The 27,554-nt window shown below is 34.6% G+C and overlaps 1 protein-coding gene across 1 annotated transcript; it reads right to left on the reverse strand.

The window, feature by feature from the left end:
• Positions 1-17,161: 17,161 nt before the first annotated feature.
• Positions 17,162-25,809, reverse strand: LOC148931201 (uncharacterized). Its single transcript, XM_089066256.1, has 2 exons — positions 25,751-25,809; positions 17,162-20,243 (listed from the first exon to the last, which is right to left on the reverse strand). Exon 2 carries the CDS (start codon positions 20,218-20,220, stop codon positions 19,030-19,032), a length of 1,191 nt encoding a protein of 396 aa, XP_088922382.1. The 5' UTR covers positions 20,221-20,243; positions 25,751-25,809; the 3' UTR covers positions 17,162-19,029.
• Positions 25,810-27,554: the final 1,745 nt, after the last annotated feature.

The following is a 27,554-nucleotide window of genomic DNA, read 5'->3' on the forward strand; positions in this document are numbered from 1 at the left end:
AAGCTTAACTCTTTATATTTGGGTTTACTTGGCCAACAAGCAAACCTATTGAATTGAAATTGCCTACAACCATGCCTTTTGTGATGTTTGTAACGTAACGACAATGAAGACAGGATCATTTTGGTCAATAGAGCATGATAATCGTTGTTGTTTCTCGTGCACGTTAATTTAAAGCTTAACTCTTTATATTTGAGTTTACTTGGCCAACAAGCAAACCTATTGAATAGAAATTGCCCACGACCATGCATTTTGTGATGTTAGTAACGCAACGACAATGAAGAAAAGATCATTTTGGTCAATAGAGTTTGATAATCGTTGTTGTTTCTCGTGCACGTTCATTTAAAGCCTAACTCTTTATATTTGGGTTTACTTGGCCAACAAGCAAACATATTGAATTGAAATTGCCCACAAACATGCCTTTTGTGATGTTTGTAACGTAACGACAATGAAGACAGGATCATTTTGGTCAATAGAGCATGATAATCGTTGTTGTTTCTCGTGCACGTTCATTTAAAGCTTAACTCTTTACATTTGGGTTTACTTGGCCAACAAGCAAACCTATTGAATTGAAATTGCCTACAACCATGCCTTTTGATATGTTTGTAACGTAACGACAATGAAGACAGGATCATTTTGGTCAATAGAGCATGATAATCGTTGTTGTTTCTCGTGCACGTTCATTTAAAGCTTAACTCTTTATATTTGAGTTTACTTGGCCAACAAGCAAACCTATTGAATAGAAATTGCCCACGACCATGCATTTTGTGATGTTAGTAACGCAACGACAATGAAGAAAAGATCATTTTGGTCAATAGAGTTTGATAATCGTTGTTGTTTGTCGTGCACGTTCATTTAAAGCCTAACTCTTTATATTTGGGTTTACTTGGCCAACAAGCAAACATATTGAATTGAAATTGCCCACAAACATGCCTTTTGTGATGTTTGTAACGTAACGACAATGAAGACAGGATCATTTTGGTCAATAGAGCATGATAATCGTTGTTGTTTCTCGTGCACGTTCATTTAAAGCTTAACTCTTTACATTTGGGTTTACTTGGCCAACAAGCAAACCTTGAATTGAAATTGCCCACAACCATACCTTTTGTGATGTTTGTAACGTAACGACAATGAAGACAGGATCATTTTGGTCAATAGAGCATGATAATCGTTGTTGTTTCTCGTGCACGTTCATTTAAAGCTTAACTCTTTATATTTGGGTTTACTTGGCCAACAAGCAAACCTATTGAATAGAAATTGCCCACGACCATGCATTTTGTGATGTTAGTAACGCAACGACAATGAAGAAAAGATCATTTTGGTCAATAGAGTTTGATAATCGTTGTTGTTTCTCGTGCACGTTCATTTAAAGCCTAACTCTTTATATTTGGGTTTACTTGGCCAACAAGCAAACATATTGAATTGAAATTGCCCACAAACATGCCTTTTGTGATGTTTGTAACGTAACGACAATGAAGACAGGATCATTTTGGTCAATAGAGCATGATAATCGTTGTTGTTTCTCGTGCACGTTCATTTAAAGCTTAACTCTTTACATTTGGGTTTACTTGGCCAACAAGCAAACCTTGAATTGAAATTGCCCACAACCATGCCTTTTGTGATGTTTGTAACGTAACGACAATGAAGACAGGATCATTTTGGTCAATAGAGCATGATAATCGTTGTTGTTTCTCGTGCACGTTCATTTAAAGCTTAACTCTTTATATTTGGGTTTACTTGGCCAACAAGCAAACCTATTGAATAGAAATTGCCCACGACCATGCATTTTGTGATGTTAGTAACGCAACGACAATGAAGAAAAGATCATTTTGGTCAATAGAGTTTGATAATCGTTGTTGTTTCTCGTGCACGTTCATTTAAAGCCTAACTCTTTATATTTGGGTTTACTTGGCCAACAAGCAAACCTATTGAATAGAAATTGCCCACGACCATGCATTTTGTGATGTTAGTAACGCAACGACAATGAAGAAAAGATCATTTTGGTCTATAGAGTTTGATAATCGTTGTTGTTTCTCGTGCACGTTCATTTAAAGCTTAACTCTTTATATTTGGGTTTACTTGGCCAACAAGCAAACCTATTGAATTGAAATTGCCTACAACCATGCCTTTTGTGATGTTTGTAACGTAAAGACAATGAAGACAGGATCATTTTGGTCAATAGAGCATGATAATCGTTGTTGTTTCTTGTGCACGTTCATTTAAAGCTTAACTCTTTATATTTGGGTTTACTTGGCCAACAAGCAAACCTTGAATTGAAATTGCCCACAACCATGCCTTTTGTGATGTTTGTAACGTAACGACAATGAAGACAGGATCATTTTGGTTAATAGAGCATGATAATCGTTGTTGTTTCTCGTGCACGTTCATTTAAAGCTTAACTCTTTATATTTGGGTTTACTTGGCCAACAAGGAAACCTATTGAATAGAAATTGCCCACCACCATGCATTTTGTGATGTTAGTAACGCAACGACAATGAAGAAAAGATCATTTTGGTCTATAGAGTTTGATAATCGTTGTTGTTTCTCGTGCACGTTCATTTAAAGCTTAACTCTTTATATTTGGGTTTACTTGGCCAACAAGCAAACCTATTGAATTGAAATTGCCTACAACCATGCCTTTTGTGATGTTTGTAACGTAACGACAATGAAGACAGGATCATTTTGGTCAATAGAGCATGATAATCGTTGTTGTTTCTCGTGCACGTTCATTTAAAGCTTAACTCTTTATATTTGAGTTTACTTGGCCAACAAGCAAACCTATTGAATAGAAATTGCCCACGACCATGCATTTTGTGATGTTAGTAACGCAACGACAATGAAGAAAAGATCATTTTGGTCAATAGAGTTTGATAATCGTTGTTGTTTGTCGTGCACGTTCATTTAAAGCCTAACTCTTTATATTTGGGTTTACTTGGCCAACAAGCAAACATATTGAATTGAAATTGCCCACAAACATGCCTTTTGTGATGTTTGTAACGTAACGACAATGAAGACAAGATCATTTTGGTCAATAGAGCATGATAATCGTTGTTGTTTCTCGTGCACGTTCATTTAAAGCTTAACTCTTTATATTTGGGTTTACTTGGCCAACAAGCAAACCTATTGAATAGAAATTGCCCACGACCATGCATTTTGTGATGTTAGTAACGCAACGACAATGAAGAAAAGATCATTTTGGTCTATAGAGTTTGATAATCGTTGTTGTTTCTCGTGCACGTTCATTTAAAGCTTAACTCTTTATATTTGGGTTTACTTAGCCAACAAGCAAACCTATTGAATAGAAATTGCCCACGACCATGCATTTTGTGATGTTAGTAACGCAACGACAATGATGAAAAGATCATTTAGGTCTATAGAGTTTGATAATCGTTGTGTTTCTCGTGCACGTTCATTTAAAGCTTAACTCTTTATATTTGGGTTTACTTGGCCAACAAGCAAACCTATTGAATTGAAATTGCCTACAACCATGCCTTTTGTGATGTTTGTAACGTAAAGACAATGAAGACAGGATCATTTTGGTCAATAGAGCATGATAATCGTTGTTGTTTCTTGTGCACGTTCATTTAAAGCTTAACTCTTTATATTTGGGTTTACTTGGCCAACAAGCAAACCTTGAATTGAAATTGCCCACAACCATGCCTTTTGTGATGTTTGTAACGTAACGACAATGAAGACAGGATCATTTTGGTTAATAGAGCATGATAATCGTTGTTGTTTCTCGTGCACGTTCATTTAAAGCTTAACTCTTTATATTTGGGTTTACTTGGCCAACAAGGAAACCTATTGAATAGAAATTGCCCACCACCATGCATTTTGTGATGTTAGTAACGCAACGACAATGAAGAAAAGATCATTTTGGTCTATAGAGTTTGATAATCGTTGTTGTTTCTCGTGCACGTTCATTTAAAGCTTAACTCTTTATATTTGGGTTTACTTGGCCAACAAGCAAACCTATTGAATAGAAATTGCCCACGACCATGCATTTTGTGATGTTAGTAACGCAACGACAATGAAGAAAAGATCATTTTGGTCTATAGAGTTTGATAATCGTTGTTGTTTCTCGTGCACGTTCATTTAAAGCTTAACTCTTTATATTTGGGTTTACTTGGCCAACAAGCAAACCTATTGAATTGAAATTGCCTACAACCATGCCTTTTGTGATGTTTGTAACGTAACGACAATGAAGACAGGATCATTTTGGTCAATAGAGCATGATAATCGTTGTTGTTTCTCGTGCACGTTCATTTAAAGCTTAACTCTTTATATTTGAGTTTACTTGGCCAACAAGCAAACCTATTGAATAGAAATTGCCCACGACCATGCATTTTGTGATGTTAGTAACGCAACGACAATGAAGAAAAGATCATTTTGGTCAATAGAGTTTGATAATCGTTGTTGTTTGTCGTGCACGTTCATTTAAAGCCTAACTCTTTATATTTGGGTTTACTTGGCCAACAAGCAAACATATTGAATTGAAATTGCCCACAAACATGCCTTTTGTGATGTTTGTAACGTAACGACAATGAAGACAAGATCATTTTGGTCAATAGAGCATGATAATCGTTGTTGTTTCTCGTGCACGTTCATTTAAAGCTTAACTCTTTATATTTGGGTTTACTTGGCCAACAAGCAAACCTATTGAATAGAAATTGCCCACGACCATGCATTTTGTGATGTTAGTAACGCAACGACAATGAAGAAAAGATCATTTTGGTCTATAGAGTTTGATAATCGTTGTTGTTTCTCGTGCACGTTCATTTAAAGCTTAACTCTTTATATTTGGGTTTACTTGGCCAACAAGCAAACCTATTGAATTGAAATTGCCTACAACCATGCCTTTTGTGATGTTTGTAACGTAAAGACAATGAAGACAGGATCATTTTGGTCAATAGAGCATGATAATCGTTGTTGTTTCTTGTGCACGTTCATTTAAAGCTTAACTCTTTATATTTGGGTTTACTTGGCCAACAAGCAAACCTTGAATTGAAATTGCCCACAACCATGCCTTTTGTGATGTTTGTAACGTAACGACAATGAAGACAGGATCATTTTGGTCAATAGAGCATGATAATCGTTGTTGTTTCTCGTGCACGTTCATTTAAAGCTTAACTCTTTATATTTGGGTTTACTTGGCCAACAAGGAAACCTATTGAATAGAAATTGCCCACCACCATGCATTTTGTGATGTTAGTAACGCAACGACAATGAAGAAAAGATCATTTTGGTCTATAGAGTTTGATAATCGTTGTGTTTCTCGTCCACGTTCATTTAAAGCTTAACTCTTTATATTTGGGTTTACTTGGCCAACAAGCAAACCTATTGAATTGAAATTGCCTACAACCATGCCTTTTGTGATGTTTGTAACGTAACGACAATGAAGACAGGATCATTTTGGTAAATAGAGCATGATAATCGTTGTTGTTTCTCGTGCACGTTCATTTAAAGCTTAACTCTTTATATTTGAGTTTACTTGGCCAACAAGCAAACCTATTGAATAGAAATTGCCCACGACCATGCATTTTGTGATGTTAGTAACGCAACGACAATGAAGAAAAGATCATTTTGGTCAATAGAGTTTGATAATCGTTGTTGTTTGTCGTGCACGTTCATTTAAAGCCTAACTCTTTATATTTGGGTTTACTTGGCCAACAAGCAAACATATTGAATTGAAATTGCCCACAAACATGCCTTTTGTGATGTTTGTAACGTAACGACAATGAAGACAGGATCATTTTGGTCAATAGAGCATGATAATCGTTGTTGTTTCTCGTGCACGTTCATTTAAAGCTTAACTCTTTATATTTGGGTTTACTTGGCCAACAAGCAAACCTATTGAATAGAAATTGCCCACGACCATGCATTTTGTGATGTTAGTAACGCAACGACAATGAAGAAAAGATCATTTTGGTCTATAGAGTTTGATAATCGTTGTTGTTTCTCGTGCACGTTCATTTAAAGCTTAACTCTTTATATTTGGGTTTACTTGGCCAACAAGCAAACCTATTGAATTGAAATTGCCTACAACCATGCCTTTTGTGATGTTTGTAACGTAAAGACAATGAAGACAGGATCATTTTGGTCAATAGAGCATGATAATCGTTGTTGTTTCTTGTGCACGTTCATTTAAAGCTTAACTCTTTATATTTGGGTTTACTTGGCCAACAAGCAAACCTTGAATTGAAATTGCCCACAACCATGCCTTTTGTGATGTTTGTAACGTAACGACAATGAAGACAGGATCATTTTGGTCAATAGAGCATGATAATCGTTGTTGTTTCTCGTGCACGTTCATTTAAAGCTTAACTCTTTATATTTGGGTTTACTTGGCCAACAAGGAAACCTATTGAATAGAAATTGCCCACCACCATGCATTTTGTGATGTTAGTAACGCAACGACAATGAAGAAAAGATCATTTTGGTCTATAGAGTTTGATAATCGTTGTGTTTCTCGTCCACGTTCATTTAAAGCTTAACTCTTTATATTTGGGTTTACTTGGCCAACAAGCAAACCTATTGAATTGAAATTGCCTACAACCATGCCTTTTGTGATGTTTGTAACGTAACGACAATGAAGACAGGATCATTTTGGTCAATAGAGCATGATAATCGTTGTTGTTTCTCGTGCACGTTAATTTAAAGCTTAACTCTTTATATTTGAGTTTACTTGGCCAACAAGCAAACCTATTGAATAGAAATTGCCCACGACCATGCATTTTGTGATGTTAGTAACGCAACGACAATGAAGAAAAGATCATTTTGGTCAATAGAGTTTGATAATCGTTGTTGTTTCTCGTGCACGTTCATTTAAAGCCTAACTCTTTATATTTGGGTTTACTTGGCCAACAAGCAAACATATTGAATTGAAATTGCCCACAAACATGCCTTTTGTGATGTTTGTAACGTAACGACAATGAAGACAGGATCATTTTGGTCAATAGAGCATGATAATCGTTGTTGTTTCTCGTGCACGTTCATTTAAAGCTTAACTCTTTACATTTGGGTTTACTTGGCCAACAAGCAAACCTATTGAATTGAAATTGCCTACAACCATGCCTTTTGATATGTTTGTAACGTAACGACAATGAAGACAGGATCATTTTGGTCAATAGAGCATGATAATCGTTGTTGTTTCTCGTGCACGTTCATTTAAAGCTTAACTCTTTATATTTGAGTTTACTTGGCCAACAAGCAAACCTATTGAATAGAAATTGCCCACGACCATGCATTTTGTGATGTTAGTAACGCAACGACAATGAAGAAAAGATCATTTTGGTCAATAGAGTTTGATAATCGTTGTTGTTTGTCGTGCACGTTCATTTAAAGCCTAACTCTTTATATTTGGGTTTACTTGGCCAACAAGCAAACATATTGAATTGAAATTGCCCACAAACATGCCTTTTGTGATGTTTGTAACGTAACGACAATGAAGACAGGATCATTTTGGTCAATAGAGCATGATAATCGTTGTTGTTTCTCGTGCACGTTCATTTAAAGCTTAACTCTTTACATTTGGGTTTACTTGGCCAACAAGCAAACCTTGAATTGAAATTGCCCACAACCATACCTTTTGTGATGTTTGTAACGTAACGACAATGAAGACAGGATCATTTTGGTCAATAGAGCATGATAATCGTTGTTGTTTCTCGTGCACGTTCATTTAAAGCTTAACTCTTTATATTTGGGTTTACTTGGCCAACAAGCAAACCTATTGAATAGAAATTGCCCACGACCATGCATTTTGTGATGTTAGTAACGCAACGACAATGAAGAAAAGATCATTTTGGTCAATAGAGTTTGATAATCGTTGTTGTTTCTCGTGCACGTTCATTTAAAGCCTAACTCTTTATATTTGGGTTTACTTGGCCAACAAGCAAACATATTGAATTGAAATTGCCCACAAACATGCCTTTTGTGATGTTTGTAACGTAACGACAATGAAGACAGGATCATTTTGGTCAATAGAGCATGATAATCGTTGTTGTTTCTCGTGCACGTTCATTTAAAGCTTAACTCTTTACATTTGGGTTTACTTGGCCAACAAGCAAACCTTGAATTGAAATTGCCCACAACCATGCCTTTTGTGATGTTTGTAACGTAACGACAATGAAGACAGGATCATTTTGGTCAATAGAGCATGATAATCGTTGTTGTTTCTCGTGCACGTTCATTTAAAGCTTAACTCTTTATATTTGGGTTTACTTGGCCAACAAGCAAACCTATTGAATAGAAATTGCCCACGACCATGCATTTTGTGATGTTAGTAACGCAACGACAATGAAGAAAAGATCATTTTGGTCAATAGAGTTTGATAATCGTTGTTGTTTCTCGTGCACGTTCATTTAAAGCCTAACTCTTTATATTTGGGTTTACTTGGCCAACAAGCAAACCTATTGAATAGAAATTACCCACGACCATGCATTTTGTGATGTTAGTAACGCAACGACAATGAAGAAAAGATCATTTTGGTCTATAGAGTTTGATAATCGTTGTGTTTCTCGTCCACGTTCATTTAAAGCTTAACTCTTTATATTTGGGTTTACTTGGCCAACAAGCAAACCTATTGAATTGAAATTGCCTACAACCATGCCTTTTGTGATGTTTGTAACGTAACGACAATGAAGACAGGATCATTTTGGTCAATAGAGCATGATAATCGTTGTTGTTTCTCGTGCACGTTCATTTAAAGCTTAACTCTTTATATTTGAGTTTACTTGGCCAACAAGCAAACCTATTGAATAGAAATTGCCCACGACCATGCATTTTGTGATGTTAGTAACGCAACGACAATGAAGAAAAGATCATTTAGGTCTATAGAGTTTGATAATCGTTGTGTTTCTCGTGCACGTTCATTTAAAGCTTAACTCTTTATATTTGGGTTTACTTGGCCAACAAGCAAACCTATTGAATTGAAATTGCCTACAACCATGCCTTTTGTGATGTTTGTAACGTAAAGACAATGAAGACAGGATCATTTTGGTCAATAGAGCATGATAATCGTTGTTGTTTCTTGTGCACGTTCATTTAAAGCTTAACTCTTTATATTTGGGTTTACTTGGCCAACAAGCAAACCTTGAATTGAAATTGCCCACAACCATGCCTTTTGTGATGTTTGTAACGTAACGACAATGAAGACAGGATCATTTTGGTCAATAGAGCATGATAATCGTTGTTGTTTCTCGTGCACGTTCATTTAAAGCTTAACTCTTTATATTTGGGTTTACTTGGCCAACAAGGAAACCTATTGAATAGAAATTGCCCACCACCATGCATTTTGTGATGTTAGTAACGCAACGACAATGAAGAAAAGATCATTTTGGTCTATAGAGTTTGATAATCGTTGTTGTTTCTCGTGCACGTTCATTTAAAGCTTAACTCTTTATATTTGGGTTTACTTGGCCAACAAGCAAACCTATTGAATAGAAATTGCCCACGACCATGCATTTTGTGATGTTAGTAACGCAACGACAATGAAGAAAAGATCATTTTGGTCTATAGAGTTTGATAATCGTTGTTGTTTCTCGTGCACGTTCATTTAAAGCTTAACTCTTTATATTTGGGTTTACTTGGACAACAAGCAAACCTATTGAATTGAAATTGCCTACAACCATGCCTTTTGTGATGTTTGTAACGTGACGACAATGAAGACAGGATCATTTTGGTCAATAGAGCATGATAATCGTTGTTGTTTCTTGTGCACGTTCATTTAAAGCTTAACTCTTTACATTTGGGGAGTTAAGCTTTAAATGAACGTGCACGAGAAACAACAACGATTATCATGCTCTATTGACCAAAATGATCCTGTCTTCATTGTCGTTGCGTTACTAACATCACAAAATGCATGGTCGTGGGCAATTTCTATTCAATAGGTTTGCTTGTTGGCCAAGTAAACCCAAATATAAAGAGTTAAGCTTTAAATGAACGTGCACGAGAAACAACAACGATTATCAAACTCTATAGACCAAAATGATCCTGTCTTCATTGTCGTTGCGTTACTAACATCACAAAATGCATGGTCGTGGGCAATTTCTATTCAATAGGTTTGATTGTTGGCCAAGTAAACCCAAATATAAAGAGTTAAGTTTTAAATGAACGTGCACGAGAAACAACAACGATTATCAAACTCTATAGACCAAAATGATCTTTTCTTCATTGTCGTTGCGTTACTAACATCACAAAATGCATGGTCGTGGGCAATTTCTATTCAATAGGTTTGCTTGTTGGCCAAGTAAACCCAAATATAAAGAGTTAAGCTTTAAATGAACGTGCACGAGAAACAACAACGATTATCAAACTCTATAGACCAAAATGATCTTTTCTTCATTGTCGTTGCGTTACTAACATCACAAAATGCATGGTCGTGGGCAATTTCTATTCAATAGGTTTGCTTGTTGGCCAAGTAAACCCAAATATAAAGAGTTAAGCTTTAAATGAACGTGCACGAGAAACAACAACGATTATCAAACTCTATAGACCAAAATGATCTTTTCTTCATTGTCGTTGCGTTACTAACATCACAAAATGCATGGTCGTGGGCAATTTCTATTCAATAGGTTTGCTTGTTGGCCAAGTAAACCCAAATATAAAGAGTTAAGCTTTAAATGAACGTGCACGAGAAACAACAACGATTATCAAACTCTATAGACCAAAATGATCTTTTCTTCATTGTCGTTGCGTTACTAACATCACAAAATGCATGGTGGTGGGCAATTTCTATTCAATAGGTTTGCTTGTTGGCCAAGTAAACCCAAATATAAAGAGTTAAGCTTTAAATGAACGTGCACGAGAAACAACAACGATTATCATGCTCTATTGACCAAAATGATCTTGTCTTCATTGTCGTTACGTTACAAACATCACAAAAGCCATGGTTGTGGGCAATTTCAATTCAAGGTTTGCTTGTTGGCCAAGTAAACCCAAATATAAAGAGTTAAGCTTTAAATGAACGTGCACGAGAAACAACAACGATTATCATGATCTATTGACCAAAAATGATCCTGTCTTCATTGTCGTTACGTTACAAACATCACAAAAGGCATGGTTGTGGGCAATTTCAATTCAAGGTTTGCTTGTTGGCCAAGTAAACCCAAATGTAAAGAGTTAAGTTTTAAATGAACGTGCACGAGAAACAACAACGATTATCATGCTCTATTGACCTAAATGATCCTGTCTTCATTGTCGTTCCGTTACAAACATCACAAAAGGCATGTTTGTGGGCAATTTCAATTCAATATGTTTGCTTGTTGGCCAAGTAAACCCAAATATAAAGAGTTAGGCTTTAAATGATCGTGCACGAGAAACAACAACGATTATCATGCTCTATTGACCAAAATGATCCTGTCTTCATTGTCGTTGCGTTACTAACATCACAAAATGCATGGTCGTGGGCAATTTCTATTCAATAGGTTTGCTTGTTGGCCAAGTAAACCCAAATATAAAGAGTTAAGCTTTAAATGAACGTGCACGAGAAACAACAACGATTATCAAACTCTATAGACCAAAATGATCTTTTCTTCATTGTCGTTGCGTTACTAACATCACAAAATGCATGGTCGTGGGCAATTTCTATTCAATAGGTTTGCTTGTTGGCCAAGTAAACCCAAATATAAAGAGTTAAGCTTTAAATGAACGTGCACGAGACACAACAACGATTATCAAACTCTATAGACCAAAATGATCTTTTCTTCATTGTCGTTGCGTTACTAACATCACAAAATGCATGGTGGTGGGCAATTTCTATTCAATAGGTTTGCTTGTTGGCCAAGTAAACCCAAATATAAAGAGTTAAGCTTTAAATGAACGTGCACGAGAAACAACAACGATTATCATGCTCTATAGACCAAAATGATCTTTTCTTCATTGTCGTTGCGTTACTAACATCACAAAATGCATGGTCGTGGGCAATTTCTATTCAATAGGTTTGCTTGTTGGCCAAGTAAACCCAAATATAAAGAGTTAAGCTTTAAATGAACGTGCACGAGAAACAACAACGATTATCATGATCTATTGACCAAAAATGATCCTGTCTTCATTGTCGTTACGTTACAAACATCACAAAAGGCATGGTTGTGGGCAATTTCAATTCAAGGTTTGCTTGTTGGCCAAGTAAACCCAAATGTAAAGAGTTAAGTTTTAAATGAACGTGCACGAGAAACAACAACGATTATCATGCTCTATTGACCTAAATGATCCTGTCTTCATCGTCGTTACGTTACAAACATCACAAAAGGCATGTTTGTGGGCAATTTCAATTCAATATGTTTGCTTGTTGGCCAAGTAAACCCAAATATAAAGAGTTAGGCTTTAATTGAACGTTCACGAGAAACAACAACGATTATCAAACTCTATTGACCAAAATGATCTTTTCTTCATTGTCGTTGCATTACTAACATCTCAAAATGCATGGTCGTGGGCTATTTCTATTCAATAGGTTTGCTTGTTGGCCAAGTAAACCCAAATATAAAGAGTTAAGCTTTAAATGAACGTGCAAGAGAAACAACAACGATTATCATGCTCTATTGACCAAAATGATCCTGTCTTCATTGTCGTTACGTTACAAACATCACAAAAGGCATGGTTGTAGGCAATTTCAATTCAATAGGTTTGCTTGTTGGCCAAGTAAACCCAAATATAAAGAGTTAAGCTTTAAATGAACGTGGACGAGAAACAGAACGATTATCAAACTCTATAGACCAAAATGATCTTTTCTTCATTGTCGTTGCGTTACTAACATCACAAAATGCATGGTCGTGGGCAATTTCTATTCAATAGGTTTGCTTGTTGGCCAAGTAAACCCAAATATAAAGAGTTAAGCTTTAAATGAACGTGCACGAGAAACAACAACGATTATCATGCTCTATTGACCAAAATGATCCTGTCTTCATTGTCGTTACGTTACAAACATCACAAAATGCATGGTGGTGGGCAATTTCTATTAAATAGGTTTGCTTGTTGGCCAAGTAAACCCAAATATAAAGAGTTAAGCTTTAAATGAACGTGCACGAGAAACAACAACGATTATCATGCTCTATTGACCAAAATGATCCTGTCTTCATTGTCGTTACGTTACAAACATCACAAAAGGCATGGTTGTGGGCAATTTCAATTCAAGGTTTGCTTGTTGGCCAAGTAAACCCAAATGTAAAGAGTTAAGCTTTAAATGAACGTGCACGAGAAAAAACAACGATTATCATGCTCTATTGACCAAAATGATCCTGTCTTCATTGTCGTTACGTTACAAACATCACAAAAGGCATGTTTGTGGGCAATTTCTATTCAATATGTTTGCTTGTTGGCCAAGTAAACCCAAATATAAAGAGTTAGGCTTTAAATGAACGTGGACGAGAAACACAACGATTATCAAACTCTATAGACCAAAATGATCTTTTCTTCATTGTCGTTGCGTTACTAACATCACAAAATGCATGGTCGTGGGCAATTTCTATTCAATAGGTTTGCTTGTTGGCCAAGTAAACCCAAATATAAAGAGTTAAGCGTTAAATGAACGTGCACGAGAAACAACAACGATTATCAAACTCTATAGACCAAAATGATCTTTTCTTCATTGTCGTTGCGTTACTAACATCACAAAATGCATGGTGGTGGGCAATTTCTATTCAATAGGTTTGCTTGTTGGCCAAGTAAACCCAAATATAAAGAGTTAAGCTTTAAATGAACGTGCACGAGAAACAACAACGATTATCATGCTCTATTGACCAAAATGATCCTGTCTTCATTGTCGTTACGTTACAAACATCACAAAAGGCATGGTTGTGGGCAATTTCAATTCAAGGTTTGCTTGTTGGCCAAGTAAACCCAAATGTAAAGAGTTAAGCTTTAAATGAACGTGCACGAGAAACAACAACGATTATCATGCTCTATTGACCAAAATGATCCTGTCTTCATTGTCGTTACGTTACAAACATCACAAAAGGCATGTTTGTGGGCAATTTCAATTCAATATGTTTGCTTGTTGGCCAAGTAAACCCAAATATAAAGATTTAGGCTTTAAATGAACGTGCACGAGAAACAACAACGATTATCAAACTCTATTGACCAAAATGATCTTTTCTTCATTGTCGTTGCGTTACTAACATCACAAAATGCATGGTCGTGGGCAATTTCTATTCAATAGGTTTGCTTGTTGGCCAAGTAAACCCAAATATAAAGAGTTAAGCTTTAAATGAACGTGCACGAGAAACAACAACGATTATCAAACTCTATAGACCAAAATGATCTTTTCTTCTTTGTCGTTGCGTTACTAACATCACAAAATGCATGGTGGTGGGCAATTTCTATTCAATAGGTTTGCTTGTTGGCCAAGTAAACCCAAATATAAAGAGTTAAGCTTTAAATGAACGTGCACGAGAAACAACAACGATTATCATGCTCAATTGACCAAAATGATCCTGTCTTCATTGTCGTTACGTTACAAACATCACAAAAGGCATGGTTGTGGGCAATTTCAATTCAAGGTTTGCTTGTTGGCCAAGTAAACCCAAATGTAAAGAGTTAAGCTTTAAATGAACGTGCACGAGAAACAACAACGATTATCATGCTCTATTGACCAAAATGATCCTGTCTTCATTGTCGTTACGTTACAAACATCACAAAAGGCATGTTTATGGGCAATTTCAATTCAATATGTTTGCTTGTTGGCCAAGTAAACCCAAATATAAAGATTTAGGCTTTAAATGAACGTGCACGAGAAACAACAACGATTATCAAACTCTATTGACCAAAATGATCTTTTCTTCATTGTCGTTGCGTTACTAACATCACAAAATGCATGGTCGTGGGCAATTTCTATTCAATAGGTTTGCTTGTTGGCCAAGTAAACCCAAATATAAAGAGTTAAGCTTTAAATGAACGTGCACGAGAATCAACAACGATTATCATGCTCTATTGACCAAAATGATCCTGTCTTCATTGTCGTTACGTTACAAACGTCACAAAAGGCATGGTAGTGGGCAATTTCAATTCAATATGTTTGCTTGTTGGCCAAGTAAACCCAAATATAAAGAGTTAGGCTTTAAATGAACGTGCACGAGAAACAACAACGATTATCAAACTCTATAGGCCAAAATGACCTTTTCTTCATTGTCGTTGCGTTACTAACATCACAAAATGCATGGTCGTGGGCAATTTCTATTCAATAGATTTGCTTGTTGGCCAAGTAAACCCAAATATAAAGAGTTAAGCTTTAAATGAACGTGCACGAGAAACAACAACGATTATCATGCTCTATTGACCAAAATGATCCTGTCTTCATTGTCGTTACGTTACAAACATCACAAAAGGCATGGTTGTAGGCAATTTCAATTCAATAGGTTTGCTTGTTGGCCAAGTAAACCCAATTATAAAGAGTTAAATTTTAAATGAACGTGCACGAGAAACAACAACGATTATCATGCTCTATTGACCAAAATGATCCTGTTTTCATTGTCGTTACGTTACAAACATCACAAAAGGCATGTTTGTGGGCAATTTCAATTCAATATGTTTGCTTGTTGGCCAAGTAAACCCAAATATAAAGAGTTAGGCTTTAAATGAACGTGCACGAGAAACAACAACGATTATCATACTCTATTGACCAAAATGATCTTTTCTTCATTGTCGTTGCGTTACTAACATCACAAAATGCATGGTCGTGGGCAATTTCTATTCAATAGGTTTGCTTGTTGGCCAAGTAAACCCAAATATAAAGAGTTAAGCTTTAAATGAACGTGCACGAGAATCAACAACGATTATCATGCTCTATTTACCAAAATGATCCTGTCTTCATTGTCGTTACGTTACAAACATCACAAAAGGCATGGTTGTGGGCAATTTCAATTCAATATGTTTGCTTGTTGGCCAAGTAAACCCAAATATAAAGAGTTAGGCTTTAAATGAACGTGCACGAGAAACAACAACGATTATCAAACTCTATAGGCCAAAATGACCTTTTCTTCATTGTCGTTGCGTTACTAACATCACAAAATGCATGGTCGTGGGCAATTTCTATTCAATAGTTTTGCTTGTTGGCCAAGTAAACCCAAATATAAAGAGTTAGGCTTTAAATGAACGTGCACGAGAAACAACAACGATTATCATGCTCTATTGACCAAAATGATCCTGTCTTCATTGTCGTCACGTTACAAACATCACAAAAGGCATGGTTGTAGGCAATTTCAATTCAATAGGTTTGCTTGTTGGCCAAGTAAACCCAAATATAAAGAGTTAAGCATTAAATGAACGTGCACGAGAAACAACAACGATTATCAAACTCTATAGACCAAAATGATCTTTTCTTCATTGTCGTTGCGTTACTAACATCACAAAATGCATGGTGGTGGGCAATTTCTATTCAATAGGTTTCCTTGTTGGCCAAGTAAACCCAAATATAAAGAGTTAAGCTTTAAATGAACGTGCACGAGAAACAACAACGATTATCATGCTCTATTGACCAAAATGATCCTGTCTTCATTGTCGTTACGTTACAAACATCACAAAAGGCATGGTTGTGGGCAATTTCAATTCAAGGTTTGCTTGTTGGCCAAGTAAACCCAAATATAAAGAGTTAAGCTTTAAATGAACGTGCACAAGAAACAACAACGATTATCATGCTCTATTGACCAAAATGATCCTGTCTTCATTGTCTTTACGTTACAAACATCACAAAAGGCATGGTTGTAGGCAATTTCAATTCAATAGGTTTGCTTGTTGGCCAAGTAAACTCAAATGTAAAGAGTTAAGCTTTAAATGAACGTGCACGAGAAACAACAACGATTATCATGCTCTATTGACCAAAATGATCCTGTCTTCATTGTCGTTACGTTACAAACATCACAAAAGGCATGTTTGTGGGCAATTTCAATTCAATATGTTTGCTTGTTGGCCAAGTAAACCCAAATATAAAGATTTAGGCTTTAAATGAACGTGCACGAGAAACAACAACGATTATCAAACTCTATTGACCAAAATGATCTTTTCTTCATTGTCGTTGCGTTACTAACATCACAAAATGCATGGTCGTGGGCAATTTCTATTCAATAGGTTTGCTTGTTGGCCAAGTAAACCCAAATATAAAGAGTTAAGCTTTAAATGAACGTGCACGAGAATCAACAACGATTATCATGCTCTATTGACCAAAATGATCCTGTCTTCATTGTCGTTACGTTACAAACATCACAAAAGGCATGGTTGAGGGCAATTTCAATTCAATATGTTTGCTTGTTGGCCAAGTAAACCCAAATATAAAGAGTTAGGCTTTAAATGAATGTGCATGAGAAACAACAACGATTATCAAACTCTATAGACCAAAATGACCTTTTCTTCATCTAAAGAAGATCCCAATTTTGTTGATCTGCCTGATTACCTCAAAAAAGAGTTCTTCGAATACTTAGCTCAAAAATCTACTTCCTCAAAATCCAAATCGGAAGAATCAGTTTCTTTTGATCCAATTGGGGGACAAGATCCGTTTGAGTTTTAAAATGACAGGATATATCAAAGGCAAAAGATTACGTCATTATGAAGAAGCAGTCCATGGTCTTATTACATTTCACAAATCAAGGATTGAACATCTCAATGGTTCAGTTGGGATTCATATTCAAAGAGCCGATCCACTTTGCACCCGTTTCATTAATGAGTGTTTAGATGAAATAAGACGGATGGCTATGAGAATCCAAGTTCTTCAGTATAAACTTCAAATTAGCAAAATAATGTCAGTTGCATGACCTCAAATTTCAAAAAATTGTGTGCCAGAGAAATTACAAGGTTTGATTATGAGATCCGAGATCATAAAAGAATGATCAAATATCTTGATATCATTCACCAAAGAAGAGAAGAATATTTTAAAGTGAAAATGGCAGAAGAAATGCACTTAAGAGAGAAAATGGAGAAATACAGATCAGCATATGAAGCAGAATTTTGCCAAGAGATTTTTTGGAGAACAAGTGTCATCAACTCTGCTCAGGTTTCTCAAATAATATCTCAAATCATGTGGTCTCAAATGGTATCAGAGCCATTTCGATGGCGATGATAGTAGTAAAGTTTAATACTATTTTCAGATGTTACTTCCAAATCCAAATAAGAAGTTTTAAGATTTGTCTTATTATAGTTTTAATAAAAGAAATGTTGGAATCCAGGCTTGGCAAGCTTGTAAGACGGTTGGTAAACCCGATTTGGGAGTTCCACGCAAAGTGTTCCCCTGTGGCCAATTTCTTCTATTAAAACTATCTTATCACAAAAATTTTAAAACCTTTTATTTGAATATGGCAAGTAAGATCAGGAAATTGTTAAGCTTTAAGACTGAAGATAAAGATAATAAAAACATTGTCCTAAGTAATGAAATTCATGTCCCAATAGATTATTCAAATTGGAGTATACCTAAAGAGAAAATTGAAAAATTTTATGACATAGGATTAATTGACTTTAGGACTACTTTCTCCATTAAAACCCATGAAGAAACTAGAAGTATTCTTCACGAGTCCGATAGTTTTCCCCTCCTCAGTATAGAATCAGTTAAAAAATACATAGAGAATGGGTACAGATACATTCATGTTGGTCTAGCACAAATAGCTGTTAAACCTTTAGTTCATATAGGAGTTGATACACCTATATATTTAGCTTTAAGAGATAAAAGATTGAAAAGGTATGAAACCTCTCTTCTAGCCATGGTTCAAACCAATATATGCAACGGACCAATTTATTTCAATTGTTCTCCAAACTTTTCAGTCGACCTTACTGACCCTATGATTCTAGAATCTTTAGTTTTAGATGTTCAAATCCAGGGAGACAAATTCCACGTCTGCAAAAACTTTGCTGTCATGTTCAGAATATATCTTAGACTCATGTCTTCACATTTAAATCCAAAATTTAGTAAAAACCCTTTCTCAAAAGGAGAAACTATCCTTCTACAAGTAGATGCAGAGCAGTCGACTACTTATACCCCTAAAAGACTTAAATGTAATAAGACCATGGACTGCTTCTTCATAATGACGTAATCTTTTGCCTTTGATATATCCTGTCATTTTAAAACTCAAACGGATCTTGTCCCCCAATTGGATCAAAAGAAACTGATTCTTCCGATTTGGATTTTGAGGAAGTAGATTTTTGAGCTAAGTATTCGAAGAACTCTTTTTTGAGGTAATCAGGCAGATCAACAAAATTGGGATCTTCTTTAGACTTTGAACTGCTAGCTTTCTTGGTGTCTTTCTTCTCTTTGGTCTCTTCTTTTTGGTAAACAATCTTTTGACCAGTGGATAAGAAATGTCTCACTGCAGGTTCTGCTCCAATATGTTCTTGGAATTTAGCCCACCATTTGATCTTATAGACCCTTGTTAAAGAGAAGAGAGTAGGGTCTGGGTAAATTTTTTCAAAATGAAAATCCCACGCAAAGATCCATGGGATTTTAAATTCTGCATGAAACATGGCGAACTTTTGATAATTTTTGAGGGTAGAAAGTTCTGCAAATACATTAAAACCATTTTGAACTTGGGAAGGCAGAATTTGAATTGAAGATCCAAACTTTCTCCACCAATCAAGAAACCATATTGGAAGAGATTTGTCCGAATTTTGATGAAAAGAAAAGAACCATGAATGATTGAAGGGTCTTAAGAAGAAAGCACGAAACCATGCATTCTTGTAATCAATGTAGTGATACCCATGGGCTGGATGATTGACCGAAAACATTTTGAACTCACTAAGTCCTCCAAATGTGGTAGGAGTATAGATCCTTTTGATAAGGCATTTTGAAAATTCTACTTCCTTGGACTTATTGAAATTGTGAGTTATTTCAACCGAATTAGAGTCTACAAGAATAAACTCATAATACTTTTGATCTTTTAAGGGATCGTCAGACTCCCAAAATTGAGCAGGATTTGGAAAACGGTTTCTAATATAATCATTTTGAGAAATGCTGGCTGGGAAATCAGCAAAAGTGGTCATTCCACAATCTTCATGCCAATCTTTGACAACATATTTATGACTTTCAGGGGTGTTTGGGATTTGAATATTAGTTGGCTTTGGGAGATTTGAGACTAGGACAGTATTATATGGAATTTCAGGTTGGTGTTGAAGAGGAGAGAATCTATTTGGTATTCTTTGGATGGATTTTTGAGGAGTAAGTGGGTGTGAAGCCGAGACAATGGCTTTTGATGAGTTTTTTGGAGTTTGAACTTCATAGTCTTTGGCACTCTGTATCCTTTTCTTTTCTGGATTCATGGCTGTTTCCTTGCAAGAATTCTCTGGTTAGAAAATCAGGTAAAGAATTATTTTCTCCTTTGATAAATTCAATTTCAAAATCAAAAACTGATAAAATTGCTTGCCATCTAGCAAAAATCTGTTTTGAAACAATATTTTGGACATCTTTAACAAGGACTTCTTTTGCAGATTTGCAATCTATTCTGAGGAGAAATTTTTTATTATATAAGTCATCTTGGAACTTTGAAATACATAAAACAATTGCTAAGATTTCTTTCTTGATAACCGAATAGTTCATCTGTGCATTATTCCAAATTCCCGAATGGAATCTTATTAATTGTTCTTTTGAATCAACTCCTACTTTTTGTTTTAAGATTCCTCCATAACCTATATTAGAGGCGTCTGTTTCAATAATCATGAAAGCCTTAGGATCTGGGATTCCTAAAAAAGGTAAAGACTTTACTTGTTCTTTAATGATTCTGACTACTTTAGTATGTTCCTCAGACCAGTTTACTGGGTTTTTCTTCAGTCTTTGATAAAGGATTTTACAGGTTTCTCTAAGATTTGGATAAAAATCAGAAATATAATTTAGACATCCTAAAAATCTCTGTAATTGGTTTTTATCCTTAATCTCGTCAGGGAATTTCTCCGTAAAAGATAAAGACCTGCTAATGGGTTTAAATGTCCCTTTGGTAATGTCATGACCTAGAAATCTAATGCTAGTTTGGAAGAGTTTCATTTTTGGAGTGGAAATAACTAATCCATTCCTCTCGATAGCCTTCATGAATATTTCAAGGTGCTTAATATGTTGGTCAATATCTTGAGAAAAGATTAAAACATCATCAATGTAGACAATACTAAAATGACTATAGGGATTCATAATGTCATTCATTATTCTTTGAAATTCCGAAGGAGCATTCTTCAATCCAAAAGGCATCACATTCCATTCGTAATGTCCAAAAGGTACTGTAAAAGCTGTTTTATATCTATCTTTCTCCGCAACTTGAATTTGCCAAAATCCCGATTTAAGATCAAATTTGGAGAAAAGTTTAGCATTGTATAATCTATTTATCAAATCCCTTTTATTAGGAATGGGGTACCTAATCCACTGTAAGGCCTTATTTAAAGGTTTATAATTTATTACTAGTCTAGGAGTTCCTCTTTCTAGTTCAGCTTGTTTCATGACATAAAAGGCAGAACAACTCCAAGGAGATTTGGAAGGTCTTATTAATTTTTTATTTATTAATTCATTGATTTCTTTTTTACAAGTTTCCATAAGTTCTTGGTTCATCTGGATAGGTCTTGATTTTGTAGGAATATCTTTCTCATTAAAGTCTTTCTCATATGGTAATTCAATTATATGTTGTTTTCTATCCCAGAAAGCATTTGGAACTTCGTTGCAGACTTTATTAATAAATTTGTTTTCTATTTCTTTGATTTTGTTAATATATTTAGAAGTTTTTAATTGATCTTCAATTCTTTGGAAAGGCAATTCTTCTTTTAATAGATTAATTTGTTTTTTCTTATGGCTTATGCTATTTATTTGTCTAAATATGGAATTACTTTGAAGGTTTAATATTTCTTGTTTTTTAATGGGTGAGAGAAACTTAAAGTTTATTTCTCTTCCTTGAATCTTGGTTGTGATGCCTATGTCACTAACATAGAATGGGTATATTTGAGTTAAAAAGGGTGTTCCTAAAATCATGTTATAAGAGACATCACTAACGATAGTGAAAATGTTTTTGAAACAATAACCATTATTACAGATATGAGCTCTAGAAAGTTTATATTTTATCGTTAAAGGATTGTTATTTGCTGTAAAAAGTTTTTCTTTCGTTTTATCACAGAATTTTGTTGGAACAATTCCTTCTCTAATAATATTATGATCAGCTCCGGAATCAACTAAAGCCATTATACTAGTTTTGAAATTATCGACAACTAGGGTGACATTCACATGCCATTTTTGGTAGTTAATTTCTTGAATAACTTTTATGGAATTGTTTTCTCTGTTATTATTGGATTCTGTGTCTTCTTTCTCATTGTTCCAATCATAAACCTTTGCATTATTTTCAATGATTTCTATTCTTGATTCAAGTTCAAAGTCTTTTTCTTTTAATTCATGAAATTCTTTATTAATTTGCCTTTTAAGAGTATTAATTTCATTTTGAAGATCTCTTGCCGTTATTTGTTTAGAAAAACTTTGGTATGGGTATCTATCCCAAATTTTGTTTAAACTAAACTGTTCATTGATTTTTACTTTTTTAGAAGAAGATGGTTCTTCCAATATTAAGTCTTTCAGTTTGTTAAGGTAATCTTCTTTTAAATGGTTATCAGGAATTTCTTGGATAAGATCAAAGATGATTTCTTTTTCTTCTTTGGAGATCACATTAATGCAGCTTTTACAAATATCTTTTCCTTGCTCATTACTAGTATGATAACTTTCATCGCTAGAAGAGCTTTGAACTTCTTCAATGTCAGAATTAGATTCAGTATCAGAGTAAGAATCTTCTTCACTTTCTTTTAAAAGGCTATTAATTTGTTTACTTATTAATTTAATATTTTTCTTTTTCTTCTTCCAACACTGATTTTCAGTATGTCCATTCTTTTTGTAAAACCAGCACTTTATTTCAGTATTATTCTTTTCTGGTTTGTAATCTTTCTTAGGTCTTGACTTCTTATGCTTATTCCTGTATGGTTTACTATAAAAGGGTTTTTGTATAATTTTCTTAAAAGACTTTCTCTTATTTTTAGAGGACGGGGCTTCTAATTTTTCTATTCCAAACATCTCACAAAAACATCCTAATTCATTTTTAGCTTTCTGCTTATCTTTTCTATATTTATTTTGAATTTTTATTTCCATGCATAAGGATAAACCTTCTTTTTTTATGAAGGCAAATAATTGCCCAAAAGTAATTTCTTCAAAGGGGATATTTTCAGTTCCTATATCATCCTTTATTTTTTGGATTATTCTTTCACCAAATAATTTCGGCAATCCTGCAATAAATCTTTCTTTCCAGAAGGCTTGATTACAATCATTTCTCTTGAGAACTTGGGTTATGAAAACGTCTTTATACCATCTATAATCAGATAAAGTAGGACATTTTAAATTTGTTAAAACAATGGAGGAGCTATTAAATTCTTCCCTAGGATTTCCTATGAAGTACATAGATATAGTTACAACTAGGTAGTCGCAAGCATCATTTATCTCTTTAATTTCCCCATCTTGATCTTCTGTATTAATAGCATGGTTTAAAATTTTCTCTTTGCTTTCAAAATTCAAGGCATTATCCCACCAATTTTTTAGTTGGCCTGTGAATCCATTAACAAGGAGAACACAAGCTTCTTTTTCAGATATTCCATTATATCTATATGCTATTTTGGCCATACCCATTTCTTGCAGAGTATTAAGAATTTCATATTCAGATTTTCCGTCAATATTCCATTCTGTTATTGAATTTCCATCATAGCTAGATTTATGGAATTGTCCTCTTTCTTCATACTGCAAATCTGCAGGTGAAGGTCTATTATAATAGCTTTTATTATTATTAAATTTTTTCCCTTTAAATATTTTATTAATTTTATAGGGATAATTTTGTTCTTCATCTTTGAAAACTTCGTCAAGTTGGTTTAAAACATTGTCTTCTTCAGAAGAGGAACAACTGGTTTGGCTACTAATTGATTCTCTGATAACATTTGCATTAGAGGAGCTTGGTCCCCCAAGCTTATCAGATATTTTTGATAAAAGTTTTTCTGTTTTTGGGTTAAATGTAACGCTATTATTTTTCAAGATATCATTGCTTTTGAAGAAAGGTTTCGAGGTGTCATTCAAAATACTTTGTTTGGTGGTAGTGGAATTTTTACTAGAAATAGTGTCAAGTTGGTTTGCAATAGTATTCAAAATCTGATTTGAGTAATTGTTTTGTTGGATAATCCTTTGCAAATCTTTATTTTCAGTGGTATCTTTATCCGTAGATTCTTTAGTCTTTTTGAAAGGGTCTGCTATGATTTCGCCTTTGTAGGATTGGATTTTTAACGATTGAAGAGGGGGGTGGATAGCAGTGATAACAATATCATTACTAGATAAGCACCATTTTTTGCTTAAGTTTGTATTAACTTCAATAGTGGGTTTTCTAAAACAATCATACCATCCTTCAGAAGAGAGGAAGATGGCCACAAAATCATAGAAAAGAAAGTTTGATTTTATTTTCTTCATTTCTTTCATCCATTCATCTTTAATTTTGGTTCTAATTCTATTGTCTAATTTATTAAACCATTTTTCTTTTTCTTTGTAAAAACGAGAACTTAATTCTTCGTTCAAATAATCCATATCTGGTTCAAAATCTTCACCCGAAACTATAACCATGGTACTTCTAGTAGGGGAATATGAGTCTCCAATACCATCTTCAGTTGTTTGAGTCGGCTGAGGTATTGGCATTTTAAAAGTATATCTATTTTCGGAAGTACTTGGAATGTCTGAGCAAGAGGCTCTTCGTTCATAGTATTGGCATCCCCTGTTATTTCGGAAATTCATGAAGGAATTTGTCCTATCAAATTTAATAGTGATTGTTCCATCTGGTTCTTCAACTATTTGTGAAGGTTCTCTTCTTTCAATATTTCTAGAAATCTGAGGTTCTTTAATTATGAATTGGTCCGGAATAGTCATCTCATTCCATTTAAGTCTTTTAGGGGTATAAGTAGTCGACTGCTCTGCATCTACTTGTAGAAGGATAGTTTCTCCTTTTGAGAAAGGGTTTTTACTAAATTTTGGATTTAAATGTGAAGACATGAGTCTAAGATATATTCTGAACATGACAGCAAAGTTTTTGCAGACGTGGAATTCGTCTCCCTGGATTTGAACATCTAAAACTAAAGATTCTAGAATCATAGGGTCAGTAAGGTCGACTGAAAAGTTTGGAGAACAATTGAAATAAATTGGTCCGTTGCATATATTGGTTTGAACCATGGCTAGAAGAGAGGTTTCATACCTTTTCAATCTTTTATCTCTTAAAGCTAAATATATAGGTGTATCAACTCCTATATGAACTAAAGGTTTAACAGCTATTTGTGCTAGACCAACATGAATGTATCTGTACCCATTCTCTATGTATTTTTTAACTGATTCTATACTGAGGAGGGGAAAACTATCGGACTCGTGAAGAATACTTCTAGTTTCTTCATGGGTTTTAATGGAGAAAGCAGTCCTAAAGTCAATTAATCCTATGTCATAAAATTTTTCAATTTTCTCTTTAGGTATACTCCAATTTGAATAATCTATTGGGACATGAATTTCATTACTTAGGACAATGTTTTTATTTATTTGAGATATTTGAGATGTTCATAATATTACCATTTGAGACCACATTATTTGAGATATTATTTGAGATATTTGAGATGTTCATAATATTAATATTATGATCCAAGCACAGATGAACCATTTGGAAATCAGAGTAAGATTTGAAGAATGATAAAAACATTGATAATGTTATCAAAAAGCATAAGCGCGAAATTTGAAGATAATAAACAGTAAGAACAGAGAGTATGAAAATATTACTTTGGCTTAAAACATGCGGTTACAACAGAGGGAGGAGGGAGAGAGCAAAGGGAAGACCATCTAATTCCCGGTGTGTCTCTCCTCACATTGAAACTATCTATTTATAGCCAAAACAGGTGGCTACTATTACATTTTGATTACATCATCACTTACATCACAATATATTACATTATTAAAGTAGGAGAATCTTGTCAGGGTGTAAGCGAGATTCTCGCTTCTTGCCTTCTTCTTTTCTGAAAAGCATCCTTATCTCTTCAAGCTGATAAGATAATGTTGATGCGTCGGATTTGAACTTGAGCAGAGTTGATGACACTTGTTCTCCAAAAAATCTCTTGGCAAAATTCTGCTTCATATGCTGATCTGTATTTCTCCATTTTCTCTCTTAAGTGCATTTCTTCTGCCATTTTCACTTTAAAATATTCTTCTCTTCTTTGGTGAATGATATCAAGATATTTGATCATTCTTTTATGATCTCGGATCTCATAATCAAACCTTGTAATTTCTCTGGCACACAATTTTTTGAAATTTGAGGTCATGCAACTGACATTATTTTGCTAATTTGAAGTTTATACTGAAGAACTTGGATTCTCATAGCCATCCGTCTTATTTCATCTAAACACTCATTAATGAAACGGGTGCAAAGTGGATCGGCTCTTTGAATATGAATCCCAACTGAACCATTGAGATGTTCAATCCTTGATTTGTGAAATGTAATAAGACCATGGACTGCTTCTTCATAATGACGTAATCTTTTGCCTTTGATATATCCTGTCATTTTAAAACTCAAACGGATCTTGTCCCCCAATTGGATCAAAAGAAACTGATTCTTCCGATTTGGATTTTGAGGAAGTAGATTTTTGAGCTAAGTATTCGAAGAACTCTTTTTTGAGGTAATCAGGCAGATCAACAAAATTGGGATCTTCTTTAGACTTTGAAAAAGGATTTTACAGGTTTCTCTAAGATTTGGATAAAAATCAGAAATATAATTTAGACATCCTAAAAATCTCTGTAATTGGTTTTTATCCTTAATCTCGTCAGGGAATTTCTCCGTAAAAGATAAAGACCTGCTAATGGGTTTAAATGTCCCTTTGGTAATGTCATGACCTAGAAATCTAATGCTAGTTTGGAAGAGTTTCATTTTTGGAGTGGAAATAACTAATCCATTCCTCTCGATAGCCTTCATGAATATTTCAAGGTGCTTAATATGTTGGTCAATATCTTGAGAAAAGATTAAAACATCATCAATGTAGACAATACTAAAATGACTATAGGGATTCATAATGTCATTCATTATTCTTTGAAATTCCGAAGGAGCATTCTTCAATCCAAAAGGCATCACATTCCATTCGTAATGTCCAAAAGGTACTGTAAAAGCTGTTTTATATCTATCTTTCTCCGCAACTTGAATTTGCCAAAATCCCGATTTAAGATCAAATTTGGAGAAAAGTTTAGCATTGTATAATCTATTTATCAAATCCCTTTTATTAGGAATGGGGTACCTAATCCACTGTAAGGCCTTATTTAAAGGTTTATAATTTATTACTAGTCTAGGAGTTCCTCTTTCTAGTTCAGCTTGTTTCATGACATAAAAGGCAGAACAACTCCAAGGAGATTTGGAAGGTCTTATTAATTTTTTATTTATTAATTCATTGATTTCTTTTTTACAAGTTTCCATAAGTTCTTGGTTCATCTGGATAGGTCTTGATTTTGTAGGAATATCTTTCTCATTAAAGTCTTTCTCATATGGTAATTCAATTATATGTTGTTTTCTATCCCAGAAAGCATTTGGAACTTCGTTGCAGAC

Source organism: Salvia hispanica, chromosome 3 (assembly GCF_029641045.1).
Source record: "Salvia hispanica isolate PSC_SH4W2 chromosome 3, Shi_PSC_v1, whole genome shotgun sequence".
In the NCBI taxonomy this organism is placed as follows: Eukaryota; Viridiplantae; Streptophyta; class Magnoliopsida; order Lamiales; family Lamiaceae; genus Salvia; species Salvia hispanica.